Below are 27,159 nucleotides of genomic sequence, written 5' to 3'. Positions count from 1 at the left end.
GGGGGAATGTGGCAAAAGATGTAGCTGAAAAGGCACACAAGAATTGGAAAGTAAAGGGCCTTTTAGGATATAATAAACAGTTTGGACTTTATTATGAGTGTTTTGGGAAGCCACTGAAGAGTTTTAACCAAGGTAGCACTGTGATCACATATATATATATATATAAATATATATGTTTATCTTTTCAGCAAATTCTTTGACAGGAGCAAAACTGGAAACAGATTGAATAGGACACTGTTTCAATTTACTTGAGAATTATCATTGTAAAATTCATTTTCTTATGAGATCTTGATCTTAGCGTTACTTAATTGTTTATAAATATTGTCCGTGTCTCTGTTTAAATTAATGAATTTTCCTTGGCAGTCTTTTTTCCTGACGTTTCTGTGGCTAAGAGAATAAAACCTTTTCTTAATGTATAAACAGAAAAAGCTATTTCTAAATCATTATTTACCGCACTTTGAGGAATCCTGACAGAGAGTTCAGAAATAGCTTCTTTTTATTTCTGGTGGTACACAGATGATGGTTTATTGACAAACCCTTTTTTAAATTTAATAGAGGTACCTTTGTATGTAAGAAGAAATGTCAGTAATTTCATAGGTATGGCTTAGGACAAGGCCCAAAAAAGTAATTCAATTTAAAGACAATATCAAATAAATAACAGTACTGCTAGTGTTTAGATATGGCAGATCTAAACATGACAGTATGTGATTGATTGAAGTTAGGAAATACTGGTGCATAAGATCAGCTACAGGGGTCTGGTCACTTGAATTAGTGAAAAATATGATTTAAAGATTATTTTCTTAAAAAGGTGACAGAATAAGGTGACAGAGTGAGGTGGTTAAGATTGTGAGCTCTGGAGTAAAATTTCATAGGTTTTGAATCTTATCTTCCCCACCTAATAACTTTGTAATCTTGGATAAGCTGCTTATCCTTTAAAACATGTCTAAGTTACCTCATTTTTTAAAATGTGGAGATGCTGCTGCCTTTGTTATAAAGTTTAAGTGAAATAATTCAATAGAGTGTTTGATGTAGTCCCTGACACAGTAGGCAGGCAATGGCAATGAATATCCTTTATTATTATTATTTCTCCAATTAAATGCAGTTTTGTTAACATGGAGAACAAGTTGAAATAGCTTAAGGAAGCTAGCAGACCAAATAGAGGTCCTTTTGGAAGACTTGTTTTAACAAACTAATAAGAATGAGGGACTTCCTGGAGGTCCAGTGGTTAGGACTCCGTGCTTTCACTTCAGGGGGCATGGGTTCATTCCCTGGTTGAGGAACTAAGATCCTGCAAGCTGTGTGGCCAAAATAAAACAAACAAAAAACCACTTGTTACCAAATAGGTAAGTATGGTTTTTTTTTGTTTTTTTTTTCACTATTTTTTTTTATTAGTTTCTGCTTTATAACAAAGTGAATCAGTCATACATATACATCTGTTCCCACATCCCTTCCCTCATTCATCTCCCTCCCTCCCACCCTCCCCATCCCACCCCTCCAGGCGGTCACAAAGCACCGCGCTGATCTCCCTGTGCTCTGCGGCTGCTTCCCACTATCTATCTACCTTACGTTTGGTAGTGTATATATGTCCATGCCTCTCTTTCGCTTTGTCACAGCTTACCCTTCCCCCTCCCCATATCCTCAAGTCCATTCTCAAGTAGGTCTGTGTCTTTATTCCCGTTTTACCCCTAGGTTCTTCATGACATTTTTTTTTTTTTAATTCCGTATATATGTGTTAGCATACGGTATTTGTCTTTCTCTTTCTGACTTACTTCACTCTGTATGACAGACTCTAGGTCTATCCACCTCATTACAAATAGCTCAGTTTCATTTCTTTTTATGGCTGAGTAATATTCCATTGTATATATGGTAAGTATGTTTTAGGACTTCCTTGGTGGTCCAGTGGTTAAGACTCTGGCGCTTTCAACATGGGGGCTCAGGTTCGATCCCTGGTTGGGGAACTAAGATCCCACGTGCCACATGGTGCGGCCCACAAAAAGAAAAACCGCAAAAACCCAAAAATGATTTATATGGGAATTCCCTGGTGGTCCGGTGGTTAGGACTCCAGGCTCTCACTGCTGAGGGCCCAGGTTCAATCCCTGGTCGGGGAACTAAAATCCCACAAACAGTGTAGTGCAGCCAAAAGATTAGTGGATTAATCTCCATTAGGTCCAACTTTAGCTCCCACCTAGCACTTCCACCATTTTTCCTTTTGCCGTTTGTACATTCAGTAAATATTTTGGGTGGTCTCCGCTATGTGCAGGTACTGATCTAGTTGCTAGGAATATAACAATGAACTAAACAGATAACACTATACTTACTTATAGAGTTAATATTCTAGTGGGAGGAGACAGACAACAAACATAGTAAATAACAAAAGTATATAATAAGTTAGATAGTGATAAATCTTATAAGAAAAATAAAACAGGAAATGTCACAAGGAATGATGCTGCTGTGTCTGGTGGTGGTGTTTCAAATTTAAATTGTCACTGAGAAGGTGACATTAGAGCAAACACTTGCAGGTAAGAGGTGAGAGAGTGAGCCTGGTGAATATTTGAAGGGAGAATATACTATATCTGGGCTTCTCAAACTTTAATGTGCATATGAATCAATTGGGAATTGTATTAAAATTCAGATTCTTGGGCTCCATTCTCTGAGATTTTTGATTGAGAAAATCTAGAGTCTGAGATACTGGATTTCTAACAAGCTCCTGAATGAAGCTGATGCTGCTGGTCAGGATCATGCTTTTGAGCAGCAGAACCTAACTCATCTTCTTACTTTCACTTATACCATACTTCCTTGTGTTTTCAACATAGCAGCCAGAATGATCCTGTTAAAATTACTCAGATCATGTTACTGCTGTTCGTCATATTTCAGTGGTTTCCCATATATCAGAGTAAAAGCTAGTGTCCTTGCTGTGACCTTTGTGATCTTCGGCACTCCCCCCCACTTCTCTGCCCTCATTTATCTACTTCTCATCATTTCTCTCTGTTCCAGCCGCATGGTATCCTTGCAGTTCCTCAAATGTGAAGGCAAATGTTCACCTGATGGCTCTTACATTTGCTTTTTCCTTTGCCTGGAACACCCTTCCCCCAGATGTCCATATGGCTAGCTCTCTTACCTCCTTCACCTTCTCAGTGAGCCTTTTGCTGGGTCACTTATCTAAAATTTACAAACCTCACCTCCACCTCTGGCACTCCTTATTCTTTTTACCTTTTTATTTTTTCTCCATATTTCTTACTATCATGTCATATTAAAAATTTTTATTTACCTTTTTATATTAGTTTTATTGAGATATAATTCACATGCCATAAAATTTGCCATTTAAAAATATACAATTTAGTGTTTTTTAGTATATTTACAAAGTTGTGTAGACATTACTACTGTCTAAATCATGAATATTTTCACCACCTCCAAAATAAACTCCATACCCATTAGCAGTCACTACTCATTACCCTCTCCTCCTAGGAACTGCCAACCACTAATTTAGTTTCTGTCTCTATAGACTTGCCTATTTTATATGAGTGAAGTCATAAAACATGTGGCCTTTTGTGTCTGGCTTTTTTCACTTAGTATGTTTTAAGATTCATCCATGTTGTAGCATGTATCAGTACAGCATTCTTTTTCATTGCTGAATAATATTCCTCTTGTGCTTCTTTTGTGGTAGGAGACACATCACCTCCAAAGAGAGGCACACTATTTTTATTCAGAAAATTAGTGCTATCAAAAGAGAAGTGAATTTCAGGGTTCTTGTAGATGGCATGTAGAGTGGCTTTTGAGGGCGGAGAGGAGAGGTTTATTGATTATCTATGAGCATTTACTTTTAGAAGTGCTTTTAGATACATCCAAATCAATTTCTTTTTTTTTTTTTTTTTGTGGTACGCGGGCCTCTCACTGTTGTGGCCTCTCCCATTGCAGAGCACAGGCTCCGGATGCGCAGGCTCAGCGGCCATGGCTCACGGGCCCAGCTGCTCCACGACATGTGGGATCTACCCGGACCGGGGCACGAACCTGTGTCCCCTGCATTGGCAGGCGGAGTCTCAACCACTGCGCCACCAGGGAAGCCCCAAATCAGTTTCTTTATTCAACACACTATTATTAAGTGTCATCTCTGGTCTAGGCATTGTATTAAAACCTGAAGGTACAAAGTTGAATAAGATCTGGTCATTAGCATCAAGGAATTCATTATCTAATTGTAAGAGGTAGATAAATAAATACAAATTACATTGCTGTGAAAATGTGAGATAATAGCGGGTGCTATGAGAATATAAAAAATATCAGACTGTCTTATTTTTTAAAAATTAATTTATTTTTGGCTGCGTTGGGTCTTCGTTGCTACGTGCAGGCTTTCTCTAGTTGCGGAAAGCGGGGGCTACTCTTTTTTGTGGTGTGTGGGCTTCTCATTGCAGTGCGGAGCATGGGTTCTAGGCACACGGGCTTCAGTAACTGTGGCACGTGGGCTCAGTAGTTGTGGCACATGGGCTTAGTTGCTCTGTGGCATGTGGGATCTTCCCAAACCAGAGATCGAACCCTTGTCCCCTGCATTAGCAGGCAGATTCTTAACCACTGCACCACCAGGGAAGTCCCAGACTGTCTTCTGAAACAGTTGATGCTTAAACTGAATTTTGCAGGACAGGTAAACATAACTAGTTGAAGTAGGAAGGGCCTTGATGGTGGAGGGAACAGAACATGTACAGGCATTGATACTTGGAGTAGCAGTGATCCATTCTAACACATTTAGTATGAATGAAGTGAAGAGTGTTAGGGCAGGATATAAGATTAGAGATATAGACAACTTAGCTCTCTTTTTTTTTTGAGGTCTTGGCTTAAAGTCTCAGAAAAGCCTTCCCTGACCCCCATATCTAAAGTTTGTTTCCCTCTCAGTTACTTGTTTTTTTCCTTTATAGCACTTACTACAACTTGGGATTATTGTATTTAAACTGTTGACTGCCTTCAAGAGGGCAAGCACTGTGTGTTACATTTTAAACTTTATTATGAACTCCATGAGAGCAGCCTGTTAAGTATTTTAAGCAAGAGAGTAACATGATTCAATTTGTATTTTAAAAAATCACACTGGTGGGCTTCCCTGGTGGCACAGTGGTTGGGAGTCCGCCTGCCAATGCAGGGGACACGGGTTTGTGCCCCGGTCCGGGAAGATCCCACATGCCGCGAGCCGCTGGGCCTGTGAGCCATGGCCACTGAGCCTGCGCGTCCGGAGCCTGTGCTCCGCAGCGGAAGAGGCCGCAGCAGTGAGGGGCCTGCGTACCGCAAAAAAAAAAAAAAAAAAAAAAAAAAATCACACTGGTGGTGGAACCTACTATATTCTAAGTATATATTGGTAGGTGCTGGAAATGCAAAGATTGAAAAGAAAGCACATAATCTGTGCCTTAAAGAGATCACAATCTAGTTAGGAGGCAGAGAAGCAAAGAAAAAATATTGGTGTGGTGGAGATATCCATGAGTTCAGTGAAAGCAAAGAAGAAGGAGCCTCATGTGAGTCTGTGGTCTAGAGTATATATGTTGTTTTAGCTTCTTTTTTATAGTGATAAAGTCACTAAAGTGACTTCAGTTCATTGAGTCATCTTTGGGACTTAAAGTAGCTTTATATCATATTTACTTCAGAGATTCGACAAAATGGTTATGTTATGTTACCCTTGTATAGTGAGTCTCAGTCATATTTGTCTTCTTTGATATAGATTGGTTGGAAGAAGATAGGCATTTGACCCATGAAGTAGATTTTTCTTTGTGAATTTTGATATCATGTATATCTTTTACTTTTATGTTACATAGATATACCAACGTGCACAACGAAGGAAAACATAAAGGAAGAATATTTTTTCTGTATGTGTATAAATTGAATGTCTGTTTTTCATTAAAAAATTTTAATTTACCAATTCTGATGTTGGTAACTAAGTGATTGCTTCCTTTTCTAGGTAAAATGAAGAACGATGAATCTAATAAAGAAAATTCTTCAGAGATGGACTATTTAGAAAATGCCACTGTGATAGATGAATCCGCATTGACACCTGAGCAGAGGCTAGGCTTGAAACAAGCAGAAGAACGCTTAGAAAGAGATCACATCTTTCGACTTGAAAAAGTATACTATGTGTTTTAGTTATTTGGAGGAAAATGCATGTTTCATAACTTTTCTTTCCCAAGTACAGCTCTTTTTATTTTTCTTATTATATTCCTTAGGCAGAGATATCATGCATCTTTCCTTCTTTCCCTATTTCCTTTCCTCTTCTCTCCCTCTCTGTCTTCTTTCCCTCCATTTGTTCAGCAAATCCTAACATCTGTGAGTCTGACTTCATTCATTCATTCCAGGCTCGACAAACTGTGGCCTACCACCTTGTTTTTATTTTTTAAAATTGTGGTAAAATACCTCATGTTTTTATAAACAGTTTTATTGGAACACAACCATGCCATCCTTATTATCTATAGTTGCTTTTCTTGCTACCACGGCAGAGCTGAGTTTTGAGAAGTTGCTATGGAGAGTATGTGGACCACAAAGCATAAAATATCTACTGTTTACTAAAGCATAAAATATTTACTGAAATATAACTTTGTCCCTTTACAAGAAGTTTGCTGACCCCTGATTTACTCACTTATCAAATAGATACTGAGAGCTTGTTATGTTCTAGATACTGTGCTAGGCACTGGGGATACATGTTGGTGAAAATGGCACAGTTTCTGCCGATTAGAAGTTAACGGTCTATTTGGAGTGACAAATAAATTAGCGAATACTACAGGATGTACCAGACTTCCTCCTTTCCCCCTTGGTTTTCTCTTTCCTCTTTTTTCTCCCATATTTACTGAATATCTCCTATGTATTAGGAACTGTTCTAGCCATAGGTATCTTGTTGCTGAGTACTCATTAATTTCTTAACCTAGAAATACAGATTCCCAGCCTTAACAGTAAAAACACTGCTAGATATTGAAGGAAAGAATCATAAATCAGTCTGTTCTTAAATAGATACTTGGGATATTTGTTAGTATGCATACAGGGAAATAGGTCATCATTCTTGATAAATAAGGAAGGAAAGAAAGGAATGGTATGATTTTGTATAGCTTAGAAAAACAAGATTATATTTAAATTGAAGAAGGCAATCCTGAGTCATTAATAGAATTTATGACAGAGTAGTCACCCTGTGAAAGTAGGAAGGAATATCAAGTAGTAGAGGCCCATAATGTAGGAAAGAGTTTGGATTATATAGTTAGTCTCACAAGATCCTAGTTAGAAGGAAGTCTTTTTTGCAATTTGCTATTTTATTTTTTTTATAAATTTATTTATTTATTTTTGGCTGCGTTGGGTCTTCATTGCTGCACATGGGCTTTCTCTGGTTGTGGCGAGCGGGGGCTACTCTTTATTGCAGTGCAAGGGTTTCTCATTGCAGTGGCTTCTCTTGTTGAGGAGCATGGGCTCTAGGCACATGGACTCCAGTAATTGTGGCACGTGGGCTCAGTAGTTGTGGCTCGCAGGCTGTAGAACGCAGCCTCAGTAGTTGTGGCACACGGCACGTGGGATCTTCCTGGATCAGGGCTGGAACCTGTGTCCCCTGCATTAGCAGGCATATTCTTAACCACTGCACCACCAGGGAAGCCTGCAATTTGCTGTTTTACATAGTTCTGTCTTTCCTCTCACTTTCCCTTTCCTAAGTTTGAAATTAGTCTGGATCTGTGCATTATCAAGATAAATATTGAGTACCTTTCATGTGCCATGATCTGGTGATAAAAAGTTGAATTGGGGCATGCATGGTTTTTTAAAAACCATCATACTGCCTTTCTAGGAGTTTCTTTTAGAGAAAGGCATGTAAGCAAATAATAATAGTAATAACAATATTGTTTGAAAATAGGATCTTAGACAAAGGAGTAACCAACTTGAGTTGGGGTATAGAGGCATCAGTTTGGGGAATGCTTTATAAGTAGGTGACATTGGAACTGAGTCTGAAGGAATGGCTAGGAGTTGGGTTAGGGAATGGTTGGTGTAGGTAAATTGTATGACATGTATAAAGGGAATGTGAAAAATGTATTTTCAGGGAATATAGCAGGGGACTGGTTGGGAAGATACGTAGTATATGAAGCAGGAAAAGTCAGTTCTTGGGAGAAGGAAGAAGTTGGGGTGGAATGGATATTTGATAGTAGTAGGAAAGAATGGCCTGGGGTGAAAGAAAACTTGGAAGCATGGAAAACATTTTGTTGTTGAATTTAGATTAGCAGTGATGTAAAATCAGTGTGCCAATACCAGCATAGATGTCTATAATCTCTTATTCTTGTGACTCCTTTTTGGTTTTCGTGCAATCCAAAACCTCTTGTTGTCAATCCAGTATACTGTTAATTAAAATTTTTCTTTACCAATTTTAAAATACTCATTAAGAATATTCTTACCAACTTGCATTTGATTGCATCAAGTATTTGGTTCACAGTGTACTTACTTACACATTATCTAATTGAGGAGTAAAGATGTAGATTTTTAACCTGTACTAAAGAAGGAATAAGTCCAAACTGTTAGATCAGAAGAGTAAATTTCCGTATAGCAAGTGTTGAATATTGACTAGGAAATACTTAGAATCTCCATGCCCAGGAATCTTTTTTTTTTTTAATTTCAAGTTACTACTTTTTTTTTTTTTTTTTTTTTTTTTTTTTTGCGGTACGTGGGCCTCTCACTGTTGTGGCCTCTCCCGTTGCAGACCACAGGCTCTGGACGCGCAGGCTCAGCGGCCATGGCTCACGGGCCTAGCCGCTTCGCGGCATGTGGGATCTTCCCGGACTGGGGCATGAACCCGTGTCCCCTGCATCGGCAGGAGGACTCTCAACCACTGTGCCACCAGGGAAGCCCCCAAGTTACTACTTTTATTTTTTTCCAGTTTTATTGAAAAATAATTGACATACTTGACTGTATAAATTTAAGGTGTATAGCATGATGGTTTGATTTACATATATTGTGAAATGATTACCACAGTAGGTTCAGCTAATATCTTCTCATATAGATAAAATAAAAAGGAAAGAAAGAAAAAAAGAAAAAAAGGAATAAATATTCTTGGGATGAGAACTTTTAGGATTTACTCTCTTAACAACTTATATATCATTCAGCAGTGTTAATTACATTCCTAGTGCTTATAACTGGAAGCTGGTACCTTTTGTCCACATTCCTCCAGTTTTCCCCTCCCCTCCTCTGGTAAACACAAGTCTGATTTCTTTTCCTATGAGGCTTTTTTTTTTTTTTTTTTTTAGGATTCCTCATATAAGTGATTGTACAGTATTTGTCATTCTCTGTCTCATTTTACTTAGCATAATGCCTTCAGGGTCCATCTATGTCATTGCAAATGGTAGGATTTTCTCATTTTTTATGGCTGAATAGTATTCTATGTCATATAAGTTTCAGGTGTGTGATATAGTGATTTATAATTTTTAAGGGTTATACCCCATTTATAGTTATTAAAAAATATTGGTTATATTCCCCATGTTGTACAGTATGTCCTTGTCGCTTATTATATACATAATAGTTTGTACCTCTCTATCCCCTACCCCCCTATTGCCCCTCCTCCCTTCCCTCTCCCCACTGGTAATCACTAGTTTGTTCTCTATAACTGTGAGTCCGATCTCTAATTCATTTATTTCTGCTCTGATTTTGATTATTTCCTTTCTTCTGCTGACTTTGGGATCAGTTTGTTCTTCTTTTTCTAGTTCCTTATGGTAGAGTTAGGTTGTTTATTTGGGATCTTCCTTGCTTCTTAATGTAGACATTTATTGCTATGAAATTCCCTCTTAGAACTGCTTTTGCTATGTCCCACGAGTTCTGATATGTTGTTTTTCCATTTTTATTTGTCTCAAGAAACGTTTTTATTTCCCCTTTAATTTTTTCTTTGATCTGTTGGTTGTTCAGGAGACAAATCTTTATTCTAGCTGGTCTACAGAAACTTTAAAAAAGGCTTATCAATATGTTTGTTTAATGGTAAAATAAATATTTTAACTATAATAAAGGAATTTTTAAACATTTTTCATGTGTCCCTTCTGTGAAACTAGAAGCTTCATGATACTGAGGACATTTTTGTCTTATTTACTGTTGTGCCTAATACAGTGCCTTGCACATAGTAGTTGGTCAGTAATTAAAGGTAACAGTTTGCTTAGTGGTTAAGTGTATGGGCTTTTGGATTCACTTGGTCTAGCACTGCCACTTACTGGTTAGATGATATTGGATAAGTTATTTAACCTCTTTAAACCTCAGTTTCTATCTGTCTACCTATCTATTTATTTATTTATTTATGGCTGCGTTGGGTCTTCATGGCTGTGCACAGGCTTTCTCTAGTTGCGGTGAGTGGGCGCTACTCTTCGTTGCGGTGCACGGGCTTCTCATTGCGGTGGCTTCTCTTGTTGCAGAGCATGGGCTCTAGGCGTGCGGGCTTCAGTAGTTGTGGCACGTGGGCTCAATAGTTGTGGCTCACGGGCTCTAGAGCACAGGCTCAGTAGTTGTGGCACACAGGCTTAAATGTTCCGTGGCATGTGGGATCTTTCCGGACCAGGGATTGAACCCGTGTCCCCTGCACTGGAAGGCAGATTCTTAACCACTGCACCACCAGGGAAGCCCCAAATCTCAGTTTCTTTATCATTTAAATGGAGTCGATAAAAATAACGACACCTCGCTTATTGGGCTGTGATGATTAAATAAGATAATACAAATAAAGTTCTTAACACAGTGCCTGGTATGTGCTAAGCACAAAATAAAGATTAGCTACTTGTAGAATTGAATTATTTTACCAAGTAGGGCAGTTTTTATTATTTCATTTTACGGGTATAGAAGCAGGATCAAGAGTTAGAGATTTATCCGAGATCAATTGAGATGTCATTTCAGGCCTCTGGCTCCCCATTCAGTGTTATACCAAGCTTTTCTTACTAAAAGATTCCAGACGCATCGTTGTCTGCTCACATTTTACAATTGAAAAAGTTGTCCAATGAGTGCTCTCATGACTGCTGTAGTGACTTCATCAATATGCATGTCTTTAGGAATTCTGTGTTTATGCTTTCAACTCCTGAATCCAACCCTTCTTGCCACTTACACCACTCTTACCTTGAACCAAGCCAACCAACATCATCTGGATTATTGTAGTATGCTCATAATGGCATTAGACTCATCTTGTTTCTATTCTTAATATAGAAGGCAAGTGATCTCTTTGAAATTAGATCTTGTAATTCTTTGCTCAGAAGCCTTCAATACCTTCCCCTCACACTTAGAATAAAACTTGGAGTCCTTATGAGGGGTCTTGTCATCTGACCCCCATTACCTCTCTGTTCCAGTCATAGTAGCCTTTTTGTGATTTCGCAAACAAATTAGGCACATTCCTTCCTCAGGGCCTTAGCATTCACATTTATCTCTGCTTGGAATGTCTTTTCATATATCCACACAGTTCAGTCTTTCACTTAAGTCATTTTATTAATAAGTGATGACTATTTTTAAAAAGGAGGTAACACCTCCCCCACATTCCTATTTATTTCTTTGTACATTTGTTTATTTATTACCTGTCTTCCTACAGTAGAATGTCAATTCATGAAGACAAGGATTTTCATTTGTTTTGTTTACATTATTATCCTCACCTCCTAGAAAAATGTTTGATATAGTATGAGCTCAGAAAATACTTGGTGAATTAAGAAGTAGCTGTGGTTGGAAACTGAGAGAAAGAAGTCTGTGAGGGCTTAATTCATTCCGCAATAAGGACAGATTTGAAATAGTTTTAAACTAAAGAATTGAAATGACTAGATTGAGCTGAATTTTCTTATTTGCTTGTTGCCTTGGGCAAATTATTTACTTCTAGGGATTTAGTTGCTTTGCTAGTAAAATGGGGAATCCTCATACGGATGTTGTAAGGTTAATAGATACTCTATAAATGAAGACTATTTATTTTTAGTCTGTGGCAGGACTGTTTCTAAATTTGGGGCAAGTTTCCTATTTAAAGGAAATTATGTTATATTCTGAAGTGAGAATCTTTTTGTGAGGAGTTGCAGCCTATTGAAAGTCAACCTGAGATAAATATTAAGCATTGCTGCAATTTCAGTGTAAGACACCAGAAACAATATTTTAAAATACAACATGTATTTATTGTTTTTTAAAATTTTTAAATTTTATTTATTTTTTTATACAGCAGGTTCTTATTAGTCATCAATTTTATACACATCAGTGTATACATGTCAATCCGAATTGCCCAATTCAGCACACTACCATCCTCGCACCACCGTGGCATTCCCCCCTTGGTGTCCATACATTTGTCCTGTACATCTGTGTCTCAACTTCTGCCCTGCAAACTGGTTCATCTGTACCATTTTTCTAAGTTCCACATACATGCGTTGATATACGATATTTGTTTTTTTCTTTCTGACTTACTTCACTCTGTAGACAGTCTCTAGATCCATCCACATCTCAACGAGTGACTCAATTTCGTTCCTTTTTATGGCTGAGTAATATTCCATTGTATATATGTACCAGAACTTCTTTATCCATTCGTCTGTCGATGGGCATTTAGGTTGCTTCCATGACCTGGCTATTGTAAATAGTGCTGCAATGAACATTGGGGTGCATGTGTCTTTTTTTTTTTTGCGGTACGCGGGCCTCTCACTGCTGTGGCCTCTCCCGCTGCGGGGCACAGGCTCCGGACGTGCAGGCTCAGCGGCCATGGCTCACGGGCCCAGCCGCTCCGCGGCATGTGGGATCTTCCCGGACTGGCACAAACCCATGTCCTCTGCATCGGCAGGCGGACTCTCAACCACTGCACCACCAGGGAAGCCCTGCATGTGTCTTTTGGAATTATGGTTTTCTCTGGGTATATGCCCAGTAAGGGGATTGCTGGATCATATGGTAATTCTATTTTTAGTTTTTTAAGGAACCTCCATACTGTTCTACATAGTGGCTGTATCAATTTACATTCCCACCAGCAGTGCAAGAGGGTTCCCTTTTCTCCACACCCTCTCCAGCATTTATTGTTTCTAGATTTTTTGAAGATGGCCATTTTGACCGGTGTGAGGTGATACCTCATTGTAGTTTTGACTTGCATTTCTCTAATGATTAGTGATGTTGAGCATCTTTTCATGTGTTTGTTGGCCATCTGTATGTCTTCTTTGGAGAAATGTCTATTTAGGTCTTCTGCCCATTTTTGGATTGGGTTGTTTGTTTCTTTAATATTGAGCTGCATGAGCTGTTTATATATTTTGGAGATTAATCCTTTGTCCATTGATTCGTTTGCAAATATTTTCTCCCATTCTGAGGGTTGTCTTTTCGTTTTGTTTATGGTTTCCCTTGCTGTGCAAAAGCTTTGAAGTTTCATTAGGTCCCATTTGTTTATTTTTGTTTTTATTTCCATTACTCTAGGAGGTGGATCAAAAAATATCTTGCTGTGATTTATGTCAGAGTGTTCTTCCTATGTTTTCCTCTAAGAGTTTTATAGTGTTCAGTCTTACATTTAGGTCTCGAATCCATTTTGAGTTTATTTTTGTGTATGTTGTTAGGGAGTGTTCTAATTTCATTCTTCTATATGTAGCTGTGCAGTTTTCCCAGCACCACTTATTGAAGAGGCTGTCTTTTCTCCATTGCATATCCTTGCCTCCTTTGTCATAGATTAGTTGGCCATATGTGTGTGGGTTTATCTCTGGGCTTTCTATCTTGTTCCATTGATCTATGTTTCTGTTTCTGTGCCAGTACCATATTGTCTTGATTAGTGTAGCTTTGTAGTATAGTCTGAAGTCAGGGAGTCTGATTCCTCCAGCTCCGTTTTTTTCCCTCAAGACGGCTTTGGCTATTCGGGGTGTTTTCTGTCTCCATACAAATTTTAAGATTTTTTGTTCTAGTTCTGTAAAAAATGCCATTGTTAATTTGATAGGGATTGCATTGAATCTGTAGATTGCTTTGGGTAGTATAGTCATTTTCACAATATTGATACTTCTAATCCACGAACATGGTCTATCTCTCCATCTGTTGGTATCATCTTTAATTTCTTTTATCAGTGTCTTATAGTTTTCTTCATACAGGTCTTTTGTCTCCCTGGGTAGGTTTACTCCTAGGTATTTCATTCTTTTTGTTGCAGTGGTAAATGGGAGTGTTTCCTTAATATCTCTTTCAGATTTCTCATCATTAGTCTATAGGAATGCAAGAGATTTCTGTGCATTAATTTTGTATCCTGCAACTTTACCAAATTCATTGATTAGCTCTAGTAGTTTTCTGGTGGCATCTTTAGGATTCTCTATGTATAGTATCATGTCATCTGCAAACAGTGACAGTTTTACTTCTTCTTTTCCAAATTAGGATAAATCCCACTTGGTCATGGTGTATGATTATTTCATGTGTTGTTGGATTGTGTTTGCTAGTATTTTGTTGAGGATTTTTGCATCTATATTCATCAGTGATATTGGTCTGTAATATTCTTTTTTTGTAGTATCTGTCTGATTTTGGTAGGGTGATGGTGGCCTCATAGAATGAGTTTGGGAGTGTTCCTTCCTCTGCAATTTTTTGGAAGAGTTTGAGAAGGATAGGTGTTAGCTCTTCTCTAAATGTTTGATAGAATTCACCTGTGAAGCCATCTGGTCCTGGACTTTTGTTTGTTGGAAGATTTTTAATCACTGTTTCAATTTCATTACTTGTGATTGGTCTATTCATATTTTCTATTTCTTCCTGATTCAGTATTGGAAGGTTATACCTTTCTGAGAATTTGTCCATTTCTTCCAGGTTGTCCATTTTGTTGGCATAGAGTTGCTTGTAGTAGTCCCTTAGGATGCTTTGTATTTCTGTGGTGTCTGTTGTGACTTCTCCTTTTTCATTTCTAATTTTATTGATTTGAGTCCTCTCCCTCTTTTTCTTGATGAGTCTGGCTAATGGTTTATCAATTTTGTTTATCTGCTCAAAGAACCACCTTTTAGTTTTATTGATCTTTGCTATTGTTTTCTTTGTTTCTGTTTCATTTTTTTCTGTTCTGATCTTTATGATTTCTTTCTTTCTGCTAACTTTGGGTTTTGTTCATTCTTCTTTCTCTTCCTTTAGGTGTAAGGTTAGATTGTTTGTATGAGATTTTTCTTGTTTCTTGAGGCTTGTATAGCTATAAACTTCCCTCTTAGAACTGCTTTTGCTGCATCCCATAGGTTTTGGATCGTCGTGTTTTCATTGTCATTTGTCTCTAGATATTGTTTGATTTCCTCTTTGATTTCTTCAGTGATCTCTTGGTTATTTAGTAATGTATTGTTTAGCCTCCATGTGTTTGTGTTTTTTACTTTCTTTTCCCTTTAATTCATTTCTAATCTCATAGCGTTGTGGTCAGAAAAGATGTTTGATATGATTTCAATTTTCTTAAATTTACTGAGGCTTGATTTGTGACCCAAGATGTGATCTATCCTGGAGAATGTTCTGTGCACACTTGAGAAGAAAGTGTAATCTGTTGTTTTTGGATGGAATGTCCTATAAATATCAATTAAATCTATTTGGTCTGTTGTGTCATTTAGAGCTTCTGTTTCCTTATTTATTTTCATTTTGGATGATCTGTCCATTGGTGTAAGTGAGGTGTTAAAGTCCCCCACTATTATGTGTTACTGTCGATTTCCTCTTTTATAGATGTTAGTAGTTGCCTTATGTATTGAGGTGCTCCTATGTTGGGTGCATATATATTTATAACTGTTATATCTTCTTCTTGGATTGATCCCTTGATTGTTATGTAGTGTCCTTCCTTGTCTCTTGTAACATTCTTTATTTTAAAGTCTATTTTATGTGATATGAGTATTGCTACTCCAGCTTTCTTTTGATTTCCATTTGCATGGAATACCTTTTTCCATCCCCTCACTTCCAGTCTGTATGTGTCCCTAGGTCTGAAGTGGGTTTCTGTAGACAACATATATATGGGTCTTGTTTTTGTATCCATTCAGCAAGCCTGTGTCTTTTGGTTGGAGCATTTAATCCATTCATGCTTAAGGTAATTATCAATATGTATGTTCCCATGACCATTTTCTTAATTGTTTTGGGTTTGTTTTTGTAGGTCCTTTTCTTCTCTTGTGTTTCCCACTTAGGGAAGTTTCTTTAGCATTTGTTGTAGAGCTGGTTTGGTGGTGCTGAATTCTCTTAACTTTTGCTTGTCTATAAAGCTTTTGATTTCTCCATCAAATCTGAATGAGATCCTTGCTGGGTAGAGTAATCTTGGTTGTAGTTTCTTCCCTTTCATCACTTTAAATATATCATGCCACTGCCTTCTGGCTTGTAGAGTTTTGCTGAGAAATCAGCTGTTAACCTTATGGGAGTTCCCTTGTATGTTGTTTGTCGTGTTTCCCTTACTGCTTTCAATAATTTTTCTTTGTCTTTAATTTTTGCCAGTTTGGTTACTGTGTGTCTCGGCATGTTTCTTCTTGGGTTTATCCTGTATGGGATTCACTGCGCTTCCTGGACCTTTGTGGCTATTTTCTTTCCCATGTTAGGGAAGTTTTTGACTCTAATTTCTTCAGATATTTTCTCTGGTCCTTTCTCTCTCTCTTCTCCTGGGACCCCTATAATGCGAATGTTGTTGCGTTTTATGTTGTCCCAGAGGTCTCTTAGGCTGTCTTCATTTCTTTTTATTCCTTTTTCTTTATTCTGTTCCGCAGCAGTGAATTCTACCATTCTGTTTTCCAGGTCACTTATCCGTTGTTCTGCCTCAGTTATTCTGCTATTGATTCCTTTTAGTGTAGTATTCGTTTCAGTCATTGTATTGTTCATCTCTGTTTGTTTGTTCTTTAATTCTTCTAGGTCTTCGTTAAACATTTCTTGCATCTTCTCGATCTTTGCTTCCATTCTTTTTCCGAGGTCCTGGATCATCTTCACTGTTGTTATTCTGAATTCTTTTTCTGGATGGTTGCCTGTCTCCACTTCATTTAGTTGTTTTTCTGGGGTTTTATCTTGTTCCTTCATCTGGTACATAGCCCTCTGCCTTTTCATCTTGTCTGTCTTTCTGTGAATGTGTTTTTTGTTCCACAGGCTGCAGGATTGTAGTTCTTCTTGCTTCTGCTGTCTGGTGGATGAGGCTATCTAAGAGGCTTCTTTAAGTTTCCTGATGGCAGGGACTGGCGGTGGGTAGAGCTGACTGTTGCTCTGGTGGGCAGAGCTCAGTAAAACTTTAATTTCCTTGACTGTTGATGGGTGGGGCTGGGTTCCCTCCCTGTTGGTTGTTTGGCCTGAGGCAACCCAGTACTGGAGCCTACCTGTGCTCTTTGATGGAGCTAATGACAGACTCTGGGAAGGCTCATGCCAAGGAGTACTTTCCAGAAGTTCTTCTGCCAGTGTCCTTGTCCCCACGGTGAGGCACAGCCACCCCTTGCCTCGGCAGGAGACCCTCCAGCACTAACAGGTAGGTCTGGTTCAGTCTCTATGGGGTCACTCCTCCTTTCCCTGGGTCCCGATGTGCACACTACTTTGTGTGTGCCCTCCAAGAGTGGAGTCTCTGTTTCTCCCAGTCCTGTTGAAGTCCTGCCGTCAGATCCCACTAGGCTTCAAAGTCCGAATCTCTAGGAATTCCTCCTCCCGTTGCCGGATCCCCAGGTTGGGAAGCCTGACGTGGGGCTCAGAACGTTCACTGTAGTGGGTGGACTTCTGTGGTATAAGTGTTCTCCAGTCTGTGAGTTACCCACCCAGCAGTTATGGGATTTGATTTTACTGTGATTGCGCCCCTCCTACGGTCGCTTTGTGGCTTCTCCTTTGTCTTTGGATGTGGGGTATCTTTTTTGATGAGTTCCAGTGTCTTCCTGTCGATGATTGTCCAGTAGGTAGTTGTGATTCTGGTGTTCTCACAAGAGGGAGTGAGAGCACGTCCTTCTACTCCACCATCTTGGTTCCTTGTATTGTGTTTTTGTAAATTTTTTTGGTATCATCTTATGGGTGGAGTTTTGGCTTTGGATTCAGATATACATGAAATTAAATTCAGCATCTACCATGTAATATTGTTGTATCCTTGTGAAAGTTGCAAGGTCTACAACCTTTTTTTTTTCACATCTATAAAATGAAGATAATACCAATCTAATTGGATTATTAGGGGAGTTAAAATGACAAATTATATGTCAAACATCTAGCATAGTGCCTAGCATATAACAGGCACTTTGGAATTACTAATTTTTTATTATTTCAAGAATATATATATAAAGTATGATTTAAGTATTGTGACTGATACTTTTCATGTGTCATAATTGTTTTTCCCTTCAGAGTAGTCAACTCAAGAGGTTATCCATTTATTCCCATGTGATTGTAATTGAGTAGAGTGTTTTCAAAACTCAGATTTTGGAATTGTCTTCCATATTTGCAATTCATTCTTTTGAAATGCCCAATTTGAGGGTGAATTTTATTTTTTATGGTAATCAAAAAGACTGAAGCTTTTAAACCAGTTTTTGAGACAGTGTTGGAATAAGACTAAATAATAATACTGCCTTTTTTATCTTACATTGGATTCTGAAGACTATTAGATAAGTATCAAACATATTTAGGATTGTCATGATATTGTTTGAAATTAGTATATTATCACCTATGATGACTATTTTGAAAAGGACAGCTATCTCTTGGGTATATGAGTACTGAATTGTTTATTAAAAAGTATTCATTCACTGCTTATTTTTGTCTCATATATTTACATAGTTGTACCTTTCACATATATAGTAAAAATTTTACTTTTGTTTTCTGAAAAAATGTTTTCAACTTTTTTTTTTTAGCGCTCACCAGAATATACCAATTGCCGATATCTGTGCAAACTCTGCTTAATTCACATTGAAAACATCCAGGGAGCTCATAAACATATAAAAGAGAAACGACATAAGAAAAACATTTTGGTAAGTCTTTTTACAAAATATTTTATTTATTTATTGAGTGGTAAAACTATATCAAATATTTTTGATTAATGAAAGTAAAAATCAAGTATTTGTCTAGTCATATAGTAGTAACTAAAATGGTAGCGTTGAAAGCTGTGATTGCCTTTCTTATCTTAGGTGATCAGGAGGGGAACCTTCTCAGAGACCAGTTTGCTTATCCTAAAGTATGTTGATTCATAAGCTTAAAGGTACAATCAGTTAGTCCAACCAATATTTATTGAGTTCTTATGTGTTAGTTCTAGGGAGTGGTGAATAAGATAGTCATGGTTCTTGTCCTCAGAGTTTCTAAAGTATTGGTGAAGGCATACATTGAATAAGGATTTGGGTATGATGAGTTTTATTAAAGGGGCAATTGTGGTGTTAAGGAAGTGTACAGGATATTTTACTTAATTTAGAGGAGGGCTAGTTTCTTTGAGAAAGTGACATTTGTTGAACCTTGAAGTAGAGGTTGAGTGGCATAGAAGGGTAGGATGAGAGCATTTTACACAAAAAAGCAGTATGAAGGTCTCTAAGTTATGAAAGGACATGGCATATGAGGAGCTGAAAGAGCATGCTTGGAGCAAAGAGAGCCAGGAGGAAAGTGATACAAGATGAAGCTGGAGAAGCCCAGATCATGCAGGGCCTTTTAAGGTTTAGCCTTTGGGAATTCATAAGTTTTCAGTGATTTTTATTATAACATTTCATATAGACATAGTATAAGTAGAGTGTTTTCTTTTAAAAATTTATTAGTATGTTAGCTATTTAATTTTTTCTTTTCAAAGTTATAATATTAATTCTATGTGATTTCTTACTTATCACTAAGATATCTTTTCTGAGAAATACTCTTTTACTTGACCTTCCCAACAAGTCTGTGTTATAGGTACACTTTCTTGGTGCTCCCATAGTGGCTTGATCAGAAAACCTTATACACTGTGTTATAAATATCTGCCTTCTCTCTTCTTCTAGGCTTAGGTATCCGGTATTTTAGAGGACAGGTTTAATTTCTTATTTATTTTTGTTTCTGCGTTGCTTAGTACAGTGTCTGACACATAGTAGGTGCTCAGCACACTTTTATTGAAAATAATGAATGCATTGAAAAAATTCAGGAACTTAGAAGGAAAAGAAATCATTCAAATTTTATCAGCCTATTATTTTGATTTAATTAGCATTTCAGAAGACTTAATAGAACAGAGCCAAAGTGGTAGTTTAGGAGATAATAACTGAGAAATTTCAAGAAATGTTCAAAGATGCTGATCATTAGTTGCAGGAAGCTCAGGGAATTCCAAACAGACTTAAAAAGAAAGCCATTATACATTATATACATTATAGGGAAATTTTAGAATATTACAAAAAAACAAACTAACCTTAAAAGCAGCTGTACTGGACTTTTGGTGAAGTTGGAATAACAGGGCCTGGATTTACCTTCCTCGAAATAACAAAACAAAACAAAACAAAAACAAAAACAAAAAAAGACAAAAATCACTAATAATGTCTTCTTTAGGCAATGAAGGACCAACAGTGAATGGAAAACACATGAGCTCAATGATTACTCCAATTTGAGAGAGTTTCTGGATGGTATTATAAGGAGTAGAATGCAGTGGACTCCCAGGGTTGAGGAGATGGACGAGTCCAGGGAGTACAGTGTGGCTAGAGTTTGTAGGACAGAATGACAAAAATGAGAAAGCTATACAGAGAGAAACCCAGAGATCTGTGGACAGTCCCCTCAGAGTATTCAGCACAATACTGTGGTGCATGCATGTGGGAAAGCTTCCTGAAGCCAGGGAAAGAGTCATCTGAGGGGATTAGAACAGTGCTTGGTGCTCACACAGAGCTGGGAGTAGTATCTTCTAACTCTCCAGACTGAAAAGCCTCATACTTTGTGGGGAATTGGGTAGAGTACTCAGAAAGGTCTTGTTTTAGTAATGGGGAATATTTAACCCTAAACTAAATGTGGTCTGGTCCCAACTAAAAAGTTTTAAAGGCAAGATACAAAAGAATAGACTATTTCCAAGTATTTCATGTCATTAAGGAACAAAGCTTGAGAATATTTATAGGAATACAGAATATCCATCACTGCCAAAAAGTTCACATTGTCTGCCATTCAGTCAAAGATTATCAGGCATACATGGAAGCAGGAAAATACAAGCCATGAAGAGAAGAAAGATAAGCCAATCAAAACTGACCTTGAACTGACCCAGTAGAAAGTAGAGAAGGACATTAAGGCAGTTAATATAACTATATTCCTGATGTTCCCAAAAATAGAGACATGGAAGATATAAAAAAAGATTCAAATTGTACTTACAGAAGTGAAAACTACAATGTCTAAGATGAAAAATACAGTGCGTAGGACTAATGGCAGATCAGACATTGCAAAAGAAAAGGTTAGTGAGGGGCTTCCCTGGTGGCGCAGTGGTTAAGAATCTGCCTGTCAGTGCAGGGGACACAGGTTCGAGCCCTGGTCCGGAAACATCCCACATGCTGCGGAGCAACTAAGCCCATGCGCCACAACTGCTGAGCCTGTGCTATAGATCGTGTGAGCCACAACTACTAGCCCACGTGCCACAACTACTGAAGCCCACGTGCCTAGAGCCTGTGCTCTGCAACAAGAGAAGCCACCAAAATGAGAAGCCAATGCACTGCAACGAAGAGTAGCTCCCGCTCGCCACAACTAGGGAAAGCCCGCGCACAGCAATGAAGACCCAGTGCAGCCAAAAATAAACAAATAAAATAAATAAATTTATTAAAAAAAAAAGGTTAGTGAACTTGAAGATAAAGCAATGGAAACTATCCAAAATGAAACAGAAAGAAAAAAGAAAAATGAACTTGGGAAAAAGAAAGAAAAGAGGATCATTGAGCTTTGGGATAATTGATACGTATGTACCAGTTCTACATAAACTCTTCCAGAACACTGAAGCGGAAGAATGCTTCCCACCCCAGTCTATGAGGCCCACATTACTCTAATACCAAAAGCAGGAAAGGACATTACAATAAAAGAAAACTTCAGACCAATATCCCTCATTAACATAAATGCAGAAATTCTGAACATTATTTTAGAAAATTGAATCCAACAGTATATTTAAGGAAGAAATACATCATGACCAAATAGGAATTTATTACAGGAGTGCGTTGTTGGTTAACATTAGAAAATGAATCAATGTAATTCATCATACTAACAAACCAAAAGAGAAAACTATATGATCATCTTAGTAGATGCTGAAAAAGCATTTAAAAGTCCTGATTAAAAAATCTCAGCAGGGCTTCCCTGGTGGCGCAGTGGTTGAGAGTCTGCCTGCCGACGCAGGGGACACGGGTTCGTGCCCTGGTCTGGGAAGATCCCACATGCCGCGGAGCGGCTGGGTCCATGAGCCATGGCCGCTGAGCCTGCACATCTGGAGCCTGTGCTCTGCAACGAGAGAGGCCACAACAGTGAGAGGCCCGCGTACCGCCAAAAAAAAAAAAAAATCTCAGCAGACTAGGAATAGAAGGGAGCTTCCTCAGCATAAAGAACATCTATGAAGAAGTTACAGCTAACGTTATACTTAATGGTGAAAGACTGAATGTTGTCTCCTTAAGATTAGGAAAAAAGACGGGTATGAAAATGGTATAACTGCTGTGGGAAACTGTGTTGCAGTTCCTCAAAAAGTTAAAAATGGAATTACTGTGTGATCCAGCAATTACACTTTTGAGTATATACTCAGAAGAATTGAAAGCAGGGTCTTGAAGTGATATTTGTACAGCCATGTTCATCGTAGCATTATTCACAATAGCTTAAACATAGAAGCAGCTCAGTTGTCCATCAACAGATGAATGGATAAATAAAATGTCACATATACATACAGTGAAATATTATACTGCCTTAAAAAGCAAGGCAGGGAGGACTTCCTGGTGGTCCAGTGGGTAAGACTCTGTGCTCCCAATGCAGGGGGCCCAGGTGTGATCCCTGGCCGGGAAACTAGATCCCACATGCATGCCGCAAGTAAGAGTTTGCATGCCGCAACTAAGAATCTGCATGGTGCAACTAAGAAGTCTGCATGCTGCAACTAAGAGCCTGCATGCCACAACTAAAAAAGACCGTGTGTGCCGCAACTAAGCATGCCACAACAAAGATCCCGTGTGCTGTAACTAAGACCTGGTGCAGCCAAAATAAATAAATATTTAAAAGAAAAAAAAAAAGCAAGGCAGAGACTTCCCTGATGGTCCAGTGGTTAAGACTTTGCCTTCCAATGCAGGGGATATGGGTTCGATCCCTGGTCGGGGAGCTAAGATGGGACATGCCTCCTGGCCAAAAAACCAAAACGTAAAACAAAAGCAATATTGTAACAAATTCAATACAGGCTTTGAAAATGGTCCACATAGAAAAACATAATCTTTAAAAAAAAAAAAAAAGGCAAGGCAATTCTGATACGTTACAACATGGAAGAACCTTGAGTAAATTAAAGCTAAGTGAAACAAGCCAGTCATAAAAAGACAAATACTGTACGATTCCACTTATATGAGGTACTTAGAGTAGTCAGAATCATAGAGATAGAAAGTAGAATGGTGGTTGTCAGGGACTGGAGAGATGGAGGAATGGGGAGCTATCCTTAATGGGTGTAGAGTTTCGGTTTTACAAGATGAAAAGAATTCTGCTGATGAATGATGGTGATAGTTGCACAACAAATGAATGTCCTTAATTCCACTGAATTGTATTTGTAAAAATTGTTAAGATAGTAAGTTTTATGTTATGTATATTTTATCACAATAAAAAAATTGGAAAAAAAGATAGATATGTTCACTCTTACCACTTTTTTTTTTTTTTTTTTTTTTGCGGTATGCGGGCCTCTCACTGTTGTGGCCTCTCCCGTTGCGGAGCACAGGCTCCCGACGCGCAGGCTCAGCGGCCATGGCTCACGGGCCCAGCCGCTCCACGGCATGTGGGATCTTCCCGGACTGGACTGGGGCATGAACCCATGTCCCCTGCATCGGCAGGTGGACTCTCAACCACTGCGCCACCTGGGAAGCCCCACTCTTACCACTTTTATTCAGCATTTTATTAGGGGTTCTAGCCAGTGCAGTCAGGCAAGAGACAGAAAGGCAAGCTATCCAAATTGGAAAAGAAGAAGTGAAACTATATTTGTAGGTAATATGATTGTTTATATAGAAGTCTAGAAAAGAGTTATTCATTAGAATTAATGAGTGAGTTTAGCAAGGTTGCAGAATACAAGCTCAATGTGCAAAAATCTATTATATTTTTATATACTAACAGTAAACAGTATAAAATTGAAACTTAAAAAACTGCTATTTATAATAGCATCAAAAATAGGCAAAACTTGTGTACAGAAATTACAGAACATTCCTGAAATTAAAGAAGAGCTAAAGAAATGCAGAAATAAACCTTTTTTATATGTTGGAAGAATTGATATTGTTAAATTTCTTTCTAAACTGACCAAAATCCCAAATTGAAAAGCTGATTCTAAAATTCATCTGGAGGGACTTCCCTGGTGGTCCAGTGGTAAAGAATCCTCCTGCAATGCAGGGGATGTGGGTTCGATCCCTGGTTAGGGAACTAGGTTCCCACATGCCACAGGGCAACTAAGCCCACGCGCCACAATTAATGAGCTCACGTGCCTCAACTTAGAGAGCCTACGTGCTGCAAAACTGCAGAGCACAATGCCCTGGAGCCTGCGCGCCACCGCTAGAGAAGAGAAAACCCGCATGCCACAAGTTCGAAAAGCCCGCATACCTCAGCGAAGATCCCGCATGCCGCACCTAAGACCCGACACAGCCAAAAACAAACAAACAAATAAATAATAAATAAATCTTTTAAAAAAAGCTATAGTGGAAAAGAATCTGCAAAAGAATCTATCTGTATAACTGAATCACTTTGTTGTACACCTGAAACATTGTAAATCAACTATACTTCAATAAAAAAGATTAAAAAAAGAAGAGAAAAGCTAAAATTCATCTGTAAATGCAAAGATTCTAGAAAATCTAAAACAACTTTGAAAAAGACCAAAGTGGGAGGACTAACAACACCTGATTTCCAGACTTATAAAGCTACAATAATCAAGACAGTGTGGTATTGGCGTCAAGTAGACAAGTAGATCAGTGGAGCAGAATAGTGAGTCTAGAAATAAGACTACAGTTCTATGAACGACTGATTTTTGACAGACATTCAAAGGTAATTCAGTGGAGAAATGATAATCTCTAAAACATATGAATAGTTAGATATCCATGTACAAAGAAAGACCTTTGATCCATACCTTGCACTACGTAAAAAAAATAACTCAAAACTGGATTACAGACCTAAACGTAAAACCTAAAAGTATAAAATTTCCAGAATAAAAAATGAGATAAAATCTTTATGACCTTGGATTAGGCAAAATTTCTTAGGTATGATACCAGAGGAGAAAAAATGATTAATGGGACTTTCTCAAAATTATAAACTTCTGCTTTTTGAAAGATACTTTTGAAAGAACAACAATATCAGCTGCAGACTGGGAAAAAATATTTGCAAATCATATCTGGTAAATGATTTGTATATAGAAGATATAAAAAACTTTCAAAACTCAATAATAAGTATAGTAATCCCCCCTTATTCGTGGTTTTGCTTTCTGTGGTTTCAGTTACCCTTGGTCAGCCATGTCTGAAAATATCAAATGGAAAATTCCATAAGTAAACAACTTACAGTTTTAAACTACATGCCATTCTGAATAGTGTGGTGAAATCTCATGTTGTTCAGCTTCATCCTGCCTGGGATATGAAACATCCCTTTGTTTAGCATATCCACGCTGTGTATACTACCTGCCTGTTAATCACTTAGTAGCCATCTTGGTTATCAGATTGGCTGTTGGTGGTATCACAGTGCTTGTGTTAGAATAATCCTTATTTTATTTAATAATGGCCCCAAAGTGCAAGAGTAGTGATGCAGGCCATTTGGGTAGTCTCTTAATGTGCCTAATTTATAAATAAAACTTTATCATAGGTATGTATGTAGAGGAAGAAAATAGTATTTACAGGGTTTGGTGCTATCTGTGGTTTCAGGCCTCTACTGGAGGCTTTGTAACATATCCTCCAAGGATAAGGGGGGACTACTGTAAACAAACAAGAAAATAAAAATATGGGCCAAAGGTTAGAGCCAACACTTTTTTAAAGAAGACATACAGATGTGAAACACATGAAAAGATGCTCAACATTATTCGTCATTAGGGAAATCACTACACTTATTAGAACAGCTAAAATGGAAACGATTGACTATGCCAAGCGTTGTCAAGGATGTGAATGAATGGCAAGTCTAAATCAGGGCTGGTGGAAATGTGAAATATTACATCCACTTTCTTTTTATTTTATTTATTTTTTTAAACTTAAAAAAATTTTATTTATTTATGTGGTTGCACCGGGTCTTAGTTGTGGCTCACTGGCTCCTTAGTTGCGGCTCACTGGCTCTTTAGTTGTGGCATACATGTGGGATCTAGTTCCCTGACCAGGGATCGAACCTGGGCCCCCAGCATTGGGAGCACGGAATCTTATCCACTGCGCCACCAGGGAAGTCCCCTCCTTTCTTTTTAAAGATTTTTTTCTTTTTTAATCAAAAAAATTTTTTAAAATTTATTTGGCTGCATTGGGTCTTAGTTGCGGCACTTGGGACCTTCTTTGTGGCATGCACGGTCTTTTCATTGCAGTGTGCGGGCTTCTCTAGTTGTGGAACACAGGCTCCAGAGCTCGTGGGCTCAGTAGCTGAGGCATGCAGGCTCTCTAGTTGTGGCACGTGGGCTCTAGAGCACACGGGCTTAGTAGTTGTGGCCCGTGGTCTTAGCTGCCCTGTGGCACGTGGGATCTTAGTTCCCTGACCAGGGATCGAACGCGCGTCCTCTGCATTGGAAGGCGGATTCTTAACCACTGGACCACCAGGGAAGTCCCGAAAGGTTTATTTTAAAATTATTTTTAATTGAGAGTTGGTTGACATATAACATTATATTAGTTTCAGGTGTATAACATAATGATTCAATATATGTATATTTTGTGAAATGATCACAAAATCTAGTTAATATCCACCACCACACATAACAGTTTTTTTTCTTGAGGTGAGAACTTTTAAGATTTACTCTCAGCAACTTTTCAATATACAATACTGTATTATTAACTATAATGTCAAGCAGTATATTATATCTCCAGGACTAATTTATTTTATAACTGAAAGTTTGTACCTTTTGACTACTTTCATCCATTTCGCTCACCCCCAACCACCCACCCCTGCCTCCGGCAACCACCAATCTGTTCTCTGTATGAGTTCAGGTTTTGTTGTTGTTGTTTTTAGATTCCACGTGTGAGATCATACAATATTTGTCTTTCTCTGTCAGACTTA

The 27,159-nt window shown here is 38.2% G+C and overlaps 1 protein-coding gene across 7 annotated transcripts in view; it reads left to right on the top strand.

Moving 5' to 3' along the window:
• The window catches only part of TUT4 (terminal uridylyl transferase 4), a 138,853-nt gene that overhangs the window by 30,294 nt on the left and 81,400 nt on the right, over positions 1-27,159 (top strand). For all 7 annotated transcript variants that reach the window (XM_082615898.1, XM_082615897.1, XM_082615899.1 and 4 more), the window contains exons 3-4: positions 5,930-6,093; positions 18,681-18,797. In XM_082615898.1, the coding sequence (XP_082472024.1) occupies positions 5,930-6,093; positions 18,681-18,797 (281 nt within the window). The remainder of the gene's footprint in view (positions 1-5,929; positions 6,094-18,680; positions 18,798-27,159) is intronic.

This window comes from Mesoplodon mirus (assembly GCF_964341445.2).
Source record: "Mesoplodon mirus genome assembly, chromosome: 3".
Lineage (NCBI taxonomy): Eukaryota > Metazoa > Chordata > Mammalia > Artiodactyla > Ziphiidae > Mesoplodon > Mesoplodon mirus.
The sequence above is the reverse complement of the archived record's forward strand: the minus strand, read 5'-3'. Positions and strand labels throughout refer to the sequence as shown.